The 14868-nt window shown below is 42.9% G+C and overlaps 1 protein-coding gene across 1 annotated transcript in view; it reads right to left on the bottom strand.

Moving 5' to 3' along the window:
- Window positions 1-14868, bottom strand: part of prex2 (phosphatidylinositol-3,4,5-trisphosphate-dependent Rac exchange factor 2) — a 149295-nt gene that overhangs the window by 23991 nt on the left and 110436 nt on the right. The window contains exons 31-36 of the mRNA XM_080417598.1: window positions 13490-13531; window positions 12350-12447; window positions 11985-12131; window positions 8793-8895; window positions 8251-8394; window positions 8028-8142 (exon numbers count right to left, since the gene is read on the bottom strand). Of these exons, the coding sequence (XP_080273724.1) occupies window positions 8028-8142; window positions 8251-8394; window positions 8793-8895; window positions 11985-12131; window positions 12350-12447; window positions 13490-13531 (649 nt within the window). The remainder of the gene's footprint in view (window positions 1-8027; window positions 8143-8250; window positions 8395-8792; window positions 8896-11984; window positions 12132-12349; window positions 12448-13489; window positions 13532-14868) is intronic.

Here is a 14868-nt window from a genome sequence, read left to right as displayed (position 1 = left end):
GATGTCAAAAGGAAATTAGCTAGGTTCAGGTCTGTGCGTGGGAAAACTGAGTTTCAGGCTCAGAGTCTCCTAAATGCAGAGACCTCTCTGCCTACAGGTACTGTAGCATCAGACGTAACAGTACAGTAGCATCCAAATGTATGAGGTGTTTTTCAAGGAGGCCTGGCAGTGCCTCTGGCCCTTTGAAGTCCAGCTGATCCATGGATGCAGGGAGAGCTGCATTTCAGTGGACTATAAAGAGGGCTGAAGGGGCTGCCTTATGTTCCAGAGCCAAACTTTTTTCTCTTCCATTGCCATATCCATTTCGATTAGAGAGAAAAGCCTAATGCCTATACAGTGTGGGTCTCTGCCTGTCCCTGGAATGTGCCAGCGAAGGTGGATTTTAACCATGCATGGGTGCACTGATGTGAGTGGTAGACATTTGCACGTTACACAAGCCGTAATCTGCACATACAGAAACGTACAGTTTTATCAAATATTGTATTCTCTCTTTCGCTCTTGCCCTCTCTCCCCCACACTGTTGCCATGCATATTCAATTGACACAATTAGTGTTTTTGATGGAAATAACAACAGCGCCCTTCCTTTCCGAAACTTGCTTCCATATGGGCCACAGTAAACACCACATGAAATCAGAAACCCTTTGCATTCTACATGTGCACATTCACTCCTCCATCTGTTCTGTGTCTTTCCTCCACTCTTGTTTTGAGGGCTGCACATAGCGTTTCAGAATTTATATTGCAAAGGATGCGATGTGGCTGAAGCAAATTGGATAAGTCACATTGTACTAAAACAACTTGCAAGGTTTGCATTTCTCACTAAAAACTGACTAATCTGGAAGAAAACAGCACAGTTCATCTGATAATTAACATAATGATTTAATGACCTCTTAGTAACTGGCCTTGTACTCACATTCTGCATTCACAAAGGTGTCATGACATGTTTAGTCGACCAGACTATTGCCGTACTGTATTTCAACTTCTAAAATCACCCTAATCTATGCTAGAGCGATACATTCTTTCTATGGAGCTACTGAAGTTTAGATATGTGCAGATCTGCATATACAGTTATTTGGTGAAATTATGTAACTAGAAAAAATCTCAAAATAATACAAAAAGTAACCTTCAAAAGAAGGGACCAAACACTCCTCAAATGCAGAATGACTTGCTTTAATGATGCAGTATGCACAACACGTTTCACTAATACTTCCTCAGGTGCTATACAGACAGGTGTGAGTGATCACCTTTTATAGTGACATGATCCCAAGATACTCCGCCCCCACATACCCAGCTCCTCGGTCCATGATTCAATCAACTCAATTTCTTACAATAGAGAACCCCCCAATACACTAATGCACCTCACGTTGGAGGTGCAATGAAGCCCATACAGGGCATATTATTAAAAAAAACTCCTCAACTGTGTAAAGGATTAAAAACATTATTACTACCCATCCATAAAGGGAAAACACTGCTCACACACACACACACACACACACACACACACACACACACCAGTGTAATTGTTTCCAATATCGTTCATCCATGCATACTTGTTTTTTCCTGCAATGTTTTTTTTCCCTTGCATGGTTTCCCTCCCCTAGCCAATCTACAGCTCCTCTCCTCCCTTGACAGCCCTGCCTTGCGTCTCACTCGGCCTCCTCTAATGATCGATCTTCCCCTTTATTCATGTCCTTGCCTTTTCCACTTCTCCCATTCCCCTTCCTTTCCCAAAGCAGTTTCCCTCAAGGGTTCTGTACTTCTTTATCCAATCACTCTTGCATGGATTGCAACATGTATATAGCTTTGCATGAGGGGGTAGGAGAGAGAAAACTCTATAGTACGGTGCATCACATCATCTCCTCTGGCCCCATGACAGGCAGATGAGGGGCCAATTACCCTGCTCCACCCATCAAGCTGAACACAACATCCCCGTCTGTGTGCATGGAGACATTGGAGAGCACTGGGAGAAAGCAACAAACTGCACAAGATGCAAAACTGAAAACAAGAATAAACATGTGTCTTTCTGTCTTTCCTGTTTTGTACATGTCAGGATTTTAAAACGCAGATGCACACATCAGCTCATCAAAAGAGACTGAAAACATGAATGCACACGCTGCCTCTGTGTACCACTGAGTCCTATGGGACCCAGCATGTGCTTGCAATTTGGCCCACAGTGTTATGTTTTGTGGACAACTTGACCATATTATGATCTGAGAGTAACGACTCTGTGCCTGATGAAGTCAGCCTGATAGAAGTCACAACTGTATCTTTATGTGAGTGCGGGGGGGAACATATGTTGTAGACAGTTGGATGCTGGGAAATCTTAAATCAAAGGATAAATCTCCTGACGTGGATGTTGGCAAAGGCTACGATGGAACGATGCAAGAGACAGCTCAAGAAAGGAAGAGAAGCTTGATGCAACACGTTCTTCCTTTGTGGTTTTGAAGAAACCGAAATTTACTACAGTTACAGACGCATATGCACGCGTGCTGCATTCACATACTGTACATAATACACACAAGTGCACACGTGAATCCACACGCGCACATAAACCTACACCATCTCAGAAGATTGAGCTCCAGCCGTGCGGTTCATTCAGTTCAGCGTGGCATGCGCCGGGGCTGGGCCGTCTCTATCTGTCAGTCAGTGTGCCTCTGGCTCCAGACCATTGCTGCGGGTTAGAAGCAGCGGAGTGATGGCGCGACTCCAAGGATAACGAGGAGCCTGAAGTCGGACAACCTGCCCTCCTGCATCGAGGAGTGACATCACAGCCCACTTTTGTGGTCAGCGCAAAGACACATGGCGCACGGCTGGAGAACGCTTCTTGTGACTTGGCACACAGAGGGACTTTGTGTTCGCTGTCTATTGGGAAGCCAGGTGGGAGCGTTTACATTACCGCGAAGTTGTGAACCCATACAATTTGATATTCTGGGTGGGAGCAATGAAATGCGTTCCTGGTGTGACAAGCCTGCGGACATTTTGTTAGCTTTCACCGTGCAGTTCTATAACATGTATATATGTTACTGGCGTTTTATGTGCAGTCTACTGAGGACTGTAAAACTTGCCATATTACAGTATATTGACTATGATATACCTTTACACTACTGTATATGTGAGGACACGTTGTGATTGTGCTATCTGCCAATCCTTTCAAACTGTACACTATACCACACTGTGCTGTGGATAGCTTGAAAATGTACCTGCCGATGACATCATTGGCGAGGATTTCAAGCTAATGGAAACTACAGCCTTTATTTTCCTGGAATAGCACGCTAAAATAGTCATGGATGTTGCATCAATGAAAATAAAAATAAAGTTTGAGAACTGGAACCAGTGTCATTTTGAGAACATATATTGTGAGGAGCGAGAACTTGGCAAAAACAGGCTGGCTGTGCTGCAAGACATAGACTTCTGTGTGACTATTGTGTGTCTCGCTGATTGAGAAGAAGCACAGAGCCTCATTTCTCTGCAGCCAGCCATGGTCCTGAAGCAATCCACCTCTTCCACACACACCCCTGGCCAGGCCCCATAATCTCCCCCCATTCGCCTGGGCTGTCAGCGCACATCTGCTCCCTGTTACTGCTGGAGCCTCTGCTGTCAATTCAATTAGGCCTCTCCTGCTCAGGTCAAACTGTACGAAGGTGCACACGTGCACACCATGCACATAGTGCCTTGCCTGCATGCACACATGTAGGCAACCAGGCACATGCAGAGTTGACATTTGGTTCTTGGCCTTCTGTACTCTCGGTAACCCGGCTGCATCCCTCTAATTGTTGCATGTCGGGCAGAAACCGTGTATCTTTATAGTTTGTTTATTTTTTTGTTTTTGTTAATGTAAAGCATCCTTGGGTTTTTGAAAGGCGCTATATAAATTCAAGTTATTATTATTATTACTTTATTAACGAACGTATGTTTTTTTGTTTGTTTTTTAATTAACCCATTTAGATCTGAGGCCAATTTTAAAAACGCCTTTTAAATCCCAAGTTTTCAGAAAAAGATTATGTTGCCATAGAGTACATAGCAATTTCTAAAATGACACAGATACATTCCCGGATTGAAAGGTATAACAACGTACAGGCTGTCCAGGTCTAAATGGGATAATGCTCTACTTCGTCGTCCAAATAGTGAGTGTTGCGTGAAAGTAGCGAAAATAGCAAATCTACAAGCTCACATCGTCGCATCGCGACACCTTGTGAGCTATGTGCACTATTTTGGAGAGTTGGTTAATTTTGTCTGTTGGTTAATTTTGTCTGTTGGTTTAATAAACATTTCACCAAGTCAAGAACTTAAAGACTTAAAGACATTTCCACCCGATAGTGATGATATGGTGATGTGCAGGCCAGGTGGGTCACCACATTACATCACATTATGCTAAATGTTCATTATCATGTACATTTCAAATGGAAGTAGCACACAAGCATAGTGCTGAGGTGGGCGCCATTTCACAATGGCATGGTGTGGGAAAGTCAATTATTATGAAATGATTGCAGCAGAAACTGACATGCACTGAATGAATAACAGGTGCTTACGGGTTCACAAAACACAAACACTTTAGGCCTCTATGGACAGACACACAAGCACAGGGAAATACCCCCCCCCCACACACACACACACACACACACACACACACACACACACACACACACACACACACACACACACACACACACACACACACACACACACACACACACACACACACACACACACACACACACACACACACACACACACACACACACACACACACACACACACACACCTAGCTACCTACCTTGTGGCATCTTAATTAGAGGGGTGACATTTCAGAGGCTGAACAGGAAGCATCTTATGATGTCTAAAAACAAGTCATAATGACGATGACAAAACCAACACACCAAACAGGTGCAGAACAAGGACTATCAATCCAACATAATCCATCTAAAAACCTTAGTGACATTTCAAAACACTGGACATACAGAGAGGACTGGGAAATTAATCAGTGTTATTATTGGTCTTTCAATATTCTGGGAGATAATGATGAGACAACAGAGATGCCTGCCTGGTGTATTCCTCATCTAGTGTGATCAAATTCAAAACTCTACGTCGACAGCTTTCCCAATACATCCTTCACAACTTTATTGTGGAGGATATTGTGCAGTGATGTGGCAAACGCCTGCCCCGCTGTAAATCATACAGGAGAAAAAAGGAGATTCTCTTGAAATAATGCCATGAAGTTTGGCTGTGGGCTCAGCTCTGTGCCAAATTATCCACACAATCAATAGCAGATGTTTAGCTAAATCCTGACATGTCGACCACTCACCCTCCCAGGTACTCATTAAGGGAACACACTGGCAGGGCTTCAAAAACCTCTCATGAAGCATGCAAGACAGATTATTTTCATTCATTCAGATGGCACCATGCTATTTGTAGTACTATAGGATTTTGTGCACCCCAGGATATGAATAGTTAAGGGGTGAGGATCTTTTACGGAGTTACATTAAGTTTTATGGTCAACTTCTGCAAAAGCTGGGGCAGCCTGAGCCTGATAGCCAAGTGGTTAGGGTGTATACCACATTAGCGCAATGCTTTGATGAGCCAGTCCCAAGTTTGATTCCCAGCCGGATGGACCTTTTGCTGAATGTCATCACCCTACTCGCTTTCTCCACGGTCGCTGTCAATAAAGGCTAAAAATGCCCCCAAAATATCTTTAAAGGAGGAGTTCACCCAAAAAATGACTTATTTTCTATCAATTGCACACCCTATGAAGCCTTGAATCCATGGATTATTTTTAGTTTTTGTCGCATTCCTAAGCTAATAATTTGATTCCCGTCTCCTACCGGCTAATGTATCCGGTAAGAGACACAAAGTAGATTATTTGTGTCTCCTACCGGAAATACACACGGTCATCAAATTATTGTCTTAGGAATGCCACAAAAACAAAAATAAATCCATGAAATCAAGGCTTCATGGGGTGTGTAATTGATAGAAAATAAGTATTCTTTTGGGTGAACTCCTCCTTTAAATTGTGAAAAAGAAAATCGGCACCAGCTGAACAATAATACTGATTCTCTCGCCTTCAACCAGAAGCTCACCTTTCCCATGTGGCGAAGCATCTTCCCATGTGTGTGTGTGTGTGTGTGTGTGTGTGTGTGTGTGTGTGTGTGTGTGTGTCATTGCTTTTGTGTAAAACCACACAATATTCTTGAAATAATCCAAACGATTAAAAATAGAGTTGTACACAACGCTTATGTAAGTAAAATGCAAATGGCTGTAACGACCACTTATTCACTAATTCAATAAGTTAGAGATACTTTTCTCAGTATAGTCTCATGCAAACTTCCCATCAGCTAACACAATGAGTAAAATCATGTAGTTTATGCTATGCCTTCGCTTCCTATGAGAGACAGTTTAAATGTGGTTCCAGCTCCAAAAATGACCGCCACTGTGCTTTGCGTTTAACAGCAAACGTTGATATCCAGGCGGCATATTGTAGGCGACGTATGACTCCATCAGCCTCTCATTGATTCCGCGAGAGCGACAGATGTGGGCATGAGGGAAAGCGCAGCCCTCCAATTCCTATTTCCACCTCATTAGGTCAGCCTCGCCCGAGTCGCCTGGCCAATCAGGGAGGCGTCGCAGGTGAGTGTCAAACCAATGGGGCGTGAAGTGACAGCTCCCGCTGAAACACTTCATCAGCTCCTCCCCCCCACGGCGTGCTGCGACACTCTCACCCAATCACCAGTGGTACTTAAGTGCAAGTATTTTTTACTTTACTGGAGTATTTCCGATTTTCCATACTTTTACTTCACTACATCTCAGAGGCAAATATTGCTCTTTTACTCCACTACAATCATTTGAAAACTTTAGTTACTAGTTACTTACTTAGTAATATTACATTAACCACTTCAGCCCATATACTTTGGCTACAATCTCCCCATGCTTTGTGAGCTTGTAGATGTAGATCTGCTATTTATAAGATTTTTCATAAATTTGTGAAACTTGTGAAATGGGACATTCAGCACAAAGAGTACTTTCACTTTTGGTACTTTAAGTATATTTGTATGCCAATACTTTTGTACATTCACTTTAGTACATTTTGAATACCGGACCATTTACTTGTAAGAGTATTTCTACGTCATGGTATTGATACTGAAATTGAGTTCTTCTTCCATCACTGATTACTGCCAATCACTGTGCCGCCTTGCTGCGCTCGCTCTCTCTCTCTCTCTCAATCATCAAACATTCCCGCTGTCCCCGTGTCCCTTTTAGCCAATCACTCACTCACTGAGTGTTCTAAAAGCAGGGCTACAGGATGGGCGTTTTCTCTCTGATGTAAAATACATTGGATCACTGGCTGTTTCTCCTTCATCACAGCAAGTCTGCACGGGTCAATTTATAATATTAAATGAGCAAGGAGCGTCAGCTCGTCTCACTGAAACCACACCAAAAGAGACAGCGTTGCCATGTCTGCTTATTATAAGCGACTTTGGGCTTTTGAATTATTGGTAGTTTCGGGTTGCGGGTTTATGGGCTTGTTTGTAAAATGTAGTTGCTTATTTGGGCTTGTTTCCTAATGTTGCTATACCAGTGGTATTTCCCCCCTTGTGGTATCCCACCCCCGCCATCTAAAAACATTTTGTGCCATAGACCCCCGTACTAGATTAGTGTTGTTAAAATGTTTCAAAACATCTCACAACACGTCACAATGTTTTGTTTCCCCCTCTGTTTTGTTTTTGTTTTGTTTTTTTGTTTTTTTGGAAAATGTCTACTGTATACAGTGCTACCTAGGATCCCCTCTAAAACGAGATGCTACATCTCAAGGGGCTATTCCTAATAAAGAATTTCAATAATAACAACGCGACGGGTTGTAAGCTTGTGGATCAGCTATTTTCAAATAGACGATCTACATAGGTTTAAAGTGCTTCCCAATTTTTTTGGGGATTGTTTTCATACACCTGGTTGCTTATTTCGCTTGCAAAATCTGGCAACGCTGCAAAGAGAATGTATAGCACGTTAGGCTGTTTGCATATATGTGCGGTATGACATACCTCAGTCTCTTGTAGTACTGTTTGACCTTCTCGAGCGAGGCGGCATTGATCTGAGCCTGATACTCCTCCACTGACACATTGTCCCGATAATAGTACCCCTCCATACTCTCCAGGGCTGAGAGAGAGAGAGAGAGAGAGAGAGAGAGAGGGAGGGAGGGGTCAATCTGAGTTTAAGCCCCTTTCCTTTCAGCGGCATTCATAAAGTCAATCCCCTTCACTGTACCTTGGGTGAAGAGCACAGGGTAGATTTTGAAGCCACCTCCGTTCTTCAGCCGCTGAGGCAGCTGGGAGAAGTAGAAGCCCTCCAGGTAGAAGCAGACCTTCAGGGCCTGCCGAGTGCCCTCGACCTGGTATGAGATGGGCATGTCTGGGTACACACAATAGGAGGGTGGAGGGGCGGAGGAGAGGAGAGGAGAGGAGAGGAGAGGACAAAATTTAAGAGCTTGTGTGAAGACGATTTAGCTTGTTGTGCTGTAGTGCATTGGTTCCCAGGGGTCCTTGGGGGGGGTACCAGGGGGTCCCCAGCTAAATTAGTTAATATAGCGTCACAATCATTTTAACCACTTTTAACCATATTTTATACTTTGGCTATTCAAAAATAGCAGATATACAAGCTCTATGACCGTGTATATCTGCCATTTTTGAAAAATCCCTGGCACAAAATATTTTTGAGATGGGGGGGGGGGGGGTCCGAAGCCAAATACATATTATTTTGGGGGTCCTTGTCATGAAAAAGTTTGAGAACCACTGCTGTAGTGTACATACTTGCCACCAGAGGCTCCCCTTCAAACTGCCGGAAGAAGAAAGTGACCTTCTCCAGGTCAATCAAGGCCACCTCAGTGTCCTCCAACATAGCTTGCTCGTCGGTCTGTAAAGAGACAAAATATGAAGTCCATAAGGACGTCATGTCATGCCCATGTTCACCTAAATCTCCCCCATTTAGCAATATGCACGCATAACCCATCTGAGGCCCTTGCTTGTGTTTACGCACGTGACAACAACACATGCACATCTGTGTACAGTATCGGTGCATGTTGAAGGTCTGTCAGCAAGTCCAGAGAATGTTTGTGCCTGTTTTGGGCATGTTTTTCTTTGCCTGCATGCGTCTGTTTACGGGTGTGCGTGTACGCTGTACTGTACGTGCGCGGCTGGCGAGTGTATGTGGAGGGAGGCATGCATGTGTGCGCTTCCTTTTCAAACATCCGCTCTCGACATCCTCAGACACAAACAACCACATCTGCTGCTGGCCTGTGTGTGTGTGTGTGTGTGTGTGTGTGTATTTAGTGACCTGACAAAATATGCGACCATGTTGTATGTGGACTTCACATAACACACATTAAGGTCCAACAATACCACTAGGCAGTGCTTAAGTTGTAAATTCTTAGGTGCTGGAGCCCATGACCCTGATTTTATTTAGTTGACTTTTTTCATAAAATGATTTAACCATATAATAGCCCAAGGCCAAATAACAACATAATGATGTTTCCCCATCAAAGAAAGCATTTATTAATCAGAGCACTCACATCAGAGTATACTAGCACTAGCAGAAACGCTAAACATTATTTATGTATTTTATGAACGATTCTGTCAAAACATAGGTGGGGGAGGCGCGTAGAAACAGCTTTTTCCCCCTCTCTTGCTTGCTCTTTCATCAACTGTGCCTTCACTTCCTTCATTTCTCTTCTGACTGTTTGTGTAGGACTGCTACAGAGGGGGGAATTCAATTAGGGAAGCATCTAGGTTTCGTTCTGAAATTCTGAGCCGTAGGTGCATTGCCGTTTGAAAATTCAGAGCGAATGGCAACTATTAACTGATATCAGAGCACTCTATATGATGTCATAACCAGCTTTGAAATTGGAGCAGATTCTCAGCGTGAATTTCTTAACTAACTTGTAAACTCTATTTACAACCATGAAAAGTAAGCAGGCTAAGAAACCAAACAGTGATGTCTGTCTGTCTGTCTCGCTATGATTAATATCGCACACACTCCCTACACACAACGATCAGCACTGTCCATGGGACTTTTCTCCATTACGAGCCACGGGAAGGGACATGAAGGGGAAAACGATAAAGTTGAATTAAGCACATGAAGGCCAGCATGCCTATTCTGGGGGGGATATTCACCCAAAAAATTGCAGATCTACAAGCTCATGTTGGCTACTTATGGCAAAGAAATTTGGTGAATAGGGAAACAAGTGGTCCAAGTAAAGTTGCAACTCAGGTAAATTTCACTAAGATTATTAATAATTCTGAGGTGACTGACTGAGCTCCGGTCAGTTCCGGCATTAATTAACCCATTCAATCCGGGAACGCATTTGTGTCATTTCTTTGGCTATTCAAAAATAGCAGATATACAATATACAACATTTTTGAATAGCCAAACAAAGTATAAAATAGTGTGTGTGTGTGTGTGTGTGTGTGTGTGTGTGTGTGTGTGTGTGTGTGTGTGTGTGTGTGTGTGCACGTGTCGTGTTGATGTAAGCCTACGACACAGTTCTCTAACCTACATCCCAAATAAAACACTACAGTAAATCACTTCCTGCACCCATTTCCCAGTGGAAGGGAAAATAAATTATCTCCTCACTAGCAACTGTACATCCAAATGCCTCATCTGTCCTCACACTGAAAGCTGCTAAAGAAAAGAAAAGATCTCGGACTGAATTCACAATACCAAAAACCATGGAGATAAATAAGTGAAAATAGCCATGTTATAATAAAGACCATCAGCCAATCAAACCTTTTGTTTGGGCTTCTTCTCTCTGAAAGTAATTATCTCTCAAAAGACAGCAATGCTCTTCCCAGACGAGTGAAGTGAACGAGTATGATTCATCCAAGTCACGCGCTAAAAATGAATCCGTCAGTCAGACTGTAATAGCCACATTTGCAGTCGGCTTTAATTTAATCCCATTAAACGTCTCTCAGACAAAGTATCAGACGTCAAAACCTTCACTGTTAACTCTGACAAAGAACAGTAATGACTAGCGCCTCGATGGTGAAAGCGAAAAACGTGACTTGTTCGTCAACAACTCCTTTAGTTACTGTAACTCTGTTGAGTTTGTGGAGCTATTTCCGCTACTTTTGCGCAACACTGTCAAACAACAAAGTTTGAAATAGGGCATTCATTCATTAAATGGAATGAAATATGGAGGTACAAAGTTTCTCCCCGACAGTGACTAGTGTTGAAACCCATATTGGAGACTGCAATCTTGTTTACTGCGATGCTGGTCCTTTGGCGTTATACTGTCAGCCTCATCTACTGTAGCTGTCTAGTAATTAAAGGCGGTGCGTGCGTGCGTGCGTGCGTGCGTGCGTGCGTGCGTGCGTGCGTGCGTGCGTGCGTGCGTGCGTGCGTGCGTGAGATGCGCGGATCATGGTGTTAGCCGCGGTTGCCGCAGTTAACCGCAGTTTAGGTGGATTTGGGTCAATCAAATATAATTATTAATTAATATTGGATAAAAAGCAGGTGAAATAATGCGGGAATTAAATTCTAGTATTCTAATATTACGTCATTTTACATCAGGCACAAATTAGCCGCCTACTGCACGTTGCCAACAACAGCATGCAACCGGTGTTGCCAGATCTTGCGAGAGAAATAAGCAGGCAGGTCTATGAAAACAAGCCCAAAACAAGCACCAAATTAGCCCAAAAGTCGCATATAAAAAGCAGACATGGCATGAATGAAGCTCCGTCTTGTTGTTACCATAGATATGGATTATATACAGTCACTACATCGCGACAGACAGTGGTGATTAACATTGTTTATAAGAAAACTAACATCAGGAAAATAATAATAATGTGATGCGGTTGGTGCAGATTTAGAAATAGGATGGTATAATTAATGCAGTTGGATGGCGGGTGGATAATGAACATGTATGAACGTCTGGACATCAAACCAGTTGAATGAGAGTGTAAACTCTCAGCGTTACATGAACACTGAAGATTTTATTGCGTACTTACCAGGTTTGGGGAGAGGAGTGACTGGAAGTGGAGGAGTAGCCCAGCACTGGCAATCTGCTCCAGCCAGCGATGGCTGGCCTCCACGGACTCCTGAGGGTCTTGGGTATCTGGGCTATCCTGCTCAGGACCCGTGCCCACATTGTGGACCTGTAAGTAGGGAATACAGGTCAGAATTGAAATGATTATTGGATGGGTGTATTCACATGCACACGCACGTACTTACGTACCTTTACAGTCTTATAGTCTTTATAGTTCACTATTCTTGTGATTGTCTTATTTTACTCATAGATTGTGAATGTTAAACACATAGCGCTGACACTAATCCCCTACGTTTCCTCTATGTTATTCATGTAGCAGTGTTTTACCTGGTTGAGCACAGCCAGGAGGTGTTGTGAGAAGGCACACACTGCTGCCACCAATGACTGACAGAACACCATGTCACGGCGTAACTGGATCTCTGAGTCTGGGGCAGAATATAATGTGAGAATATTTGAGAGTTGGAAAAATGCAGGGATGAGAGGGAGAGAGAGATAGCATTGAAGGTTAATATTAAAACATAAATGGTTATACGATAATGTAATGGCGGTGGTAATATACTGTGTAATTTAATGCTCTATATAAAAGTAAGTGAATATATGACTAGACGTGTAAAATGAAAAGAAAAAAGGTTGGGAGGTAGAGGAATGAAAGAAATTAGGCGGCATTAGTTGGTGGTATGATAACTAAGCTGACTTATTTGGGTCAGTTTATTCAAGGGGGCAATTTCTGGAGCTTTAAAGATGGTAATTAAAAGCCTCAGTCAATTTTATCATCCTCCCCAGGATATTAAATATTCTATCAGAAGTACATGAGAGCACATGACAGGTGTGCCTGAGCGGAAAATAATTGGCTGCCATAATTTCCTGAAAAATGAACACCCCTCCCCACTCGGGCGAGGGCACCAAAGAAGTTTATCAGTTTTCCGAATGATCTGGCAAACCCCTCAGGAATTCATAATGTGCAGCATTTAGTGGGTGCAGATTCCTCTGACACTATTAGCCATTCCCTCTATTGAGTATTGAGTTTTTCTGCGCGGTTATTATTACCCTGTTTTTCTTAAGCGGTTCGAAAACGGGCGCCTGAGGCCTGTTCACATCAGCATAATTCTAAGACGAGTTTGTGTCTGACTGTGGTAGCGGTATTATTGCCAAGAGTTAAATATAATATGGATCAGACGCAATGTTAGTTTATTATTTAGAGGAGTTGTTGAGCTCATAACAGTAAGCATGTCCGCTTTGAAGTTGATATTTCTGTGTCTTTGTTACTACCGACTGCTACTACAGTATACATGAGTGTTGGAGCAAAGAAGTGGATCCTGCACAGCTTGCAGATATAACATTTATTTTAATTTATTTAGGTAACCGCCTCTTTTTCTTTCTTTTTTTCTCTATCCCTCTCAAACACGTTATCTTTATTAGGTTGTATAGTATAGTCATATGAGATCAGACACAGAGTATAGGACCAACCTGTATACTGAAGTAAGACCAAGAGCACTCGTGTCTTCACCTCTAGGAAAAGGAAACAAGATCATCAATCAAACATTAATGATCAAATAATACCCCAGACGTCCATATATAAACTCCCTAAAAACCTTTCCTCCGCTGCTGTGTCTGCACATTACGGCTGTGACCCATAAGGCCAGCCAAGCCTGCAGAAGCCATAAGCAGTGTGGGAGACATGACCACTCTGCTTCAGCCAAGGCAGACTCCCTGGCTGTTTATCTTCACATGTGAGGGAAGTCCAAACATCATAAGGCCAGGCACAGAGAAAGATAATAACATAAATCTGTATTGTTTATATTCATATCAGAACCACTGGTACTAATGTACAGAACAGTAAAAACCTTGGCAGGACGTTGCTCAAAGGAATAAAAAGCCATTATGACGAGAGGTAGAGTACAGCAAGCAGTGCACACAAGCCAGGCTGCATTAGTTCTGCTCATAACGGCCAGCTCATCTTTCCCAGGAGTATAATGTGACTAGCCAAGGATTTAGGTTGTTTGTATGTGTGCCTCTCTCTCTCTGTGTGTGTGTGTGTGTGTGCCTCTCTCTCTCTCTCTGTGTGTGTGTGTGTGTGTGTGTGTGTGTGTGTGTGTGTGTGTGTGTGTGTGTGTGTGTGTGTGTGTGTGTGTGTGTGTGTGTGTGTGTGTGTGTGTGTGTGTGTGTGTGTGTGTGTGTGTGTGTGTGTGTGCGTGTGTGTGCATGTGTGTGTGTGTGCGTGTCTGCTTAATCTGTGTGCCAACAAACACAAAAACCACGCTCCCATTGGGGACAGGGGAAGGCTAAGGTCCTTGCCTAGATAAATAGTGGTGAATCAAGGAATGCTCACAGCGCACAGGTCCTCAGCTCTATAAGTCACTGGGCTTCAGGCCCAACTGTTATGACTTTCCAGTTTATGTATGGAAGAGCTCAGGGAGATCAGTGTATTTAGTAGTCTGGGAGAGTTATGTTTGCAGTAAATAAGATGCAGGACACTGGAGAATTTGTCAATGTAACATATATATATTAAATATGACCTCCCATGTACTGTCTAGAACAGTTTTTCATGTACAGTATTACAAATATTGCATGTACTGTAACTATGTCTGAGCATGTGCATGTGTGCATGTGGCTGAAGACTTGTGTGCGCGTGTTAGTGGGTGTACATATGGACAGATGTCCATGCACATGGACACAAATAGCATCTACAAGCTCACGATGCATTGCAATGCAACACGTTGTGAGCTTGTAGATCTGCTATCTTTGAATAGCGGAAGTATAAAATAGGGCTTAAGTGGTTAATGATCAGTAAATACACTAATTACATTAATTACAATAACATGATATATGTGTTTATTTTGTACTTT

Source organism: Gymnoscopelus braueri, assembly GCF_963280865.1.
Source record: "Gymnoscopelus braueri genome assembly, chromosome: 21".
NCBI lineage: Eukaryota > Metazoa > Chordata > Actinopteri > Myctophiformes > Myctophidae > Gymnoscopelus > Gymnoscopelus braueri.
Note: the sequence above shows the minus strand (reverse complement) of the source record. Positions and strands in the feature narration are given on the sequence as shown.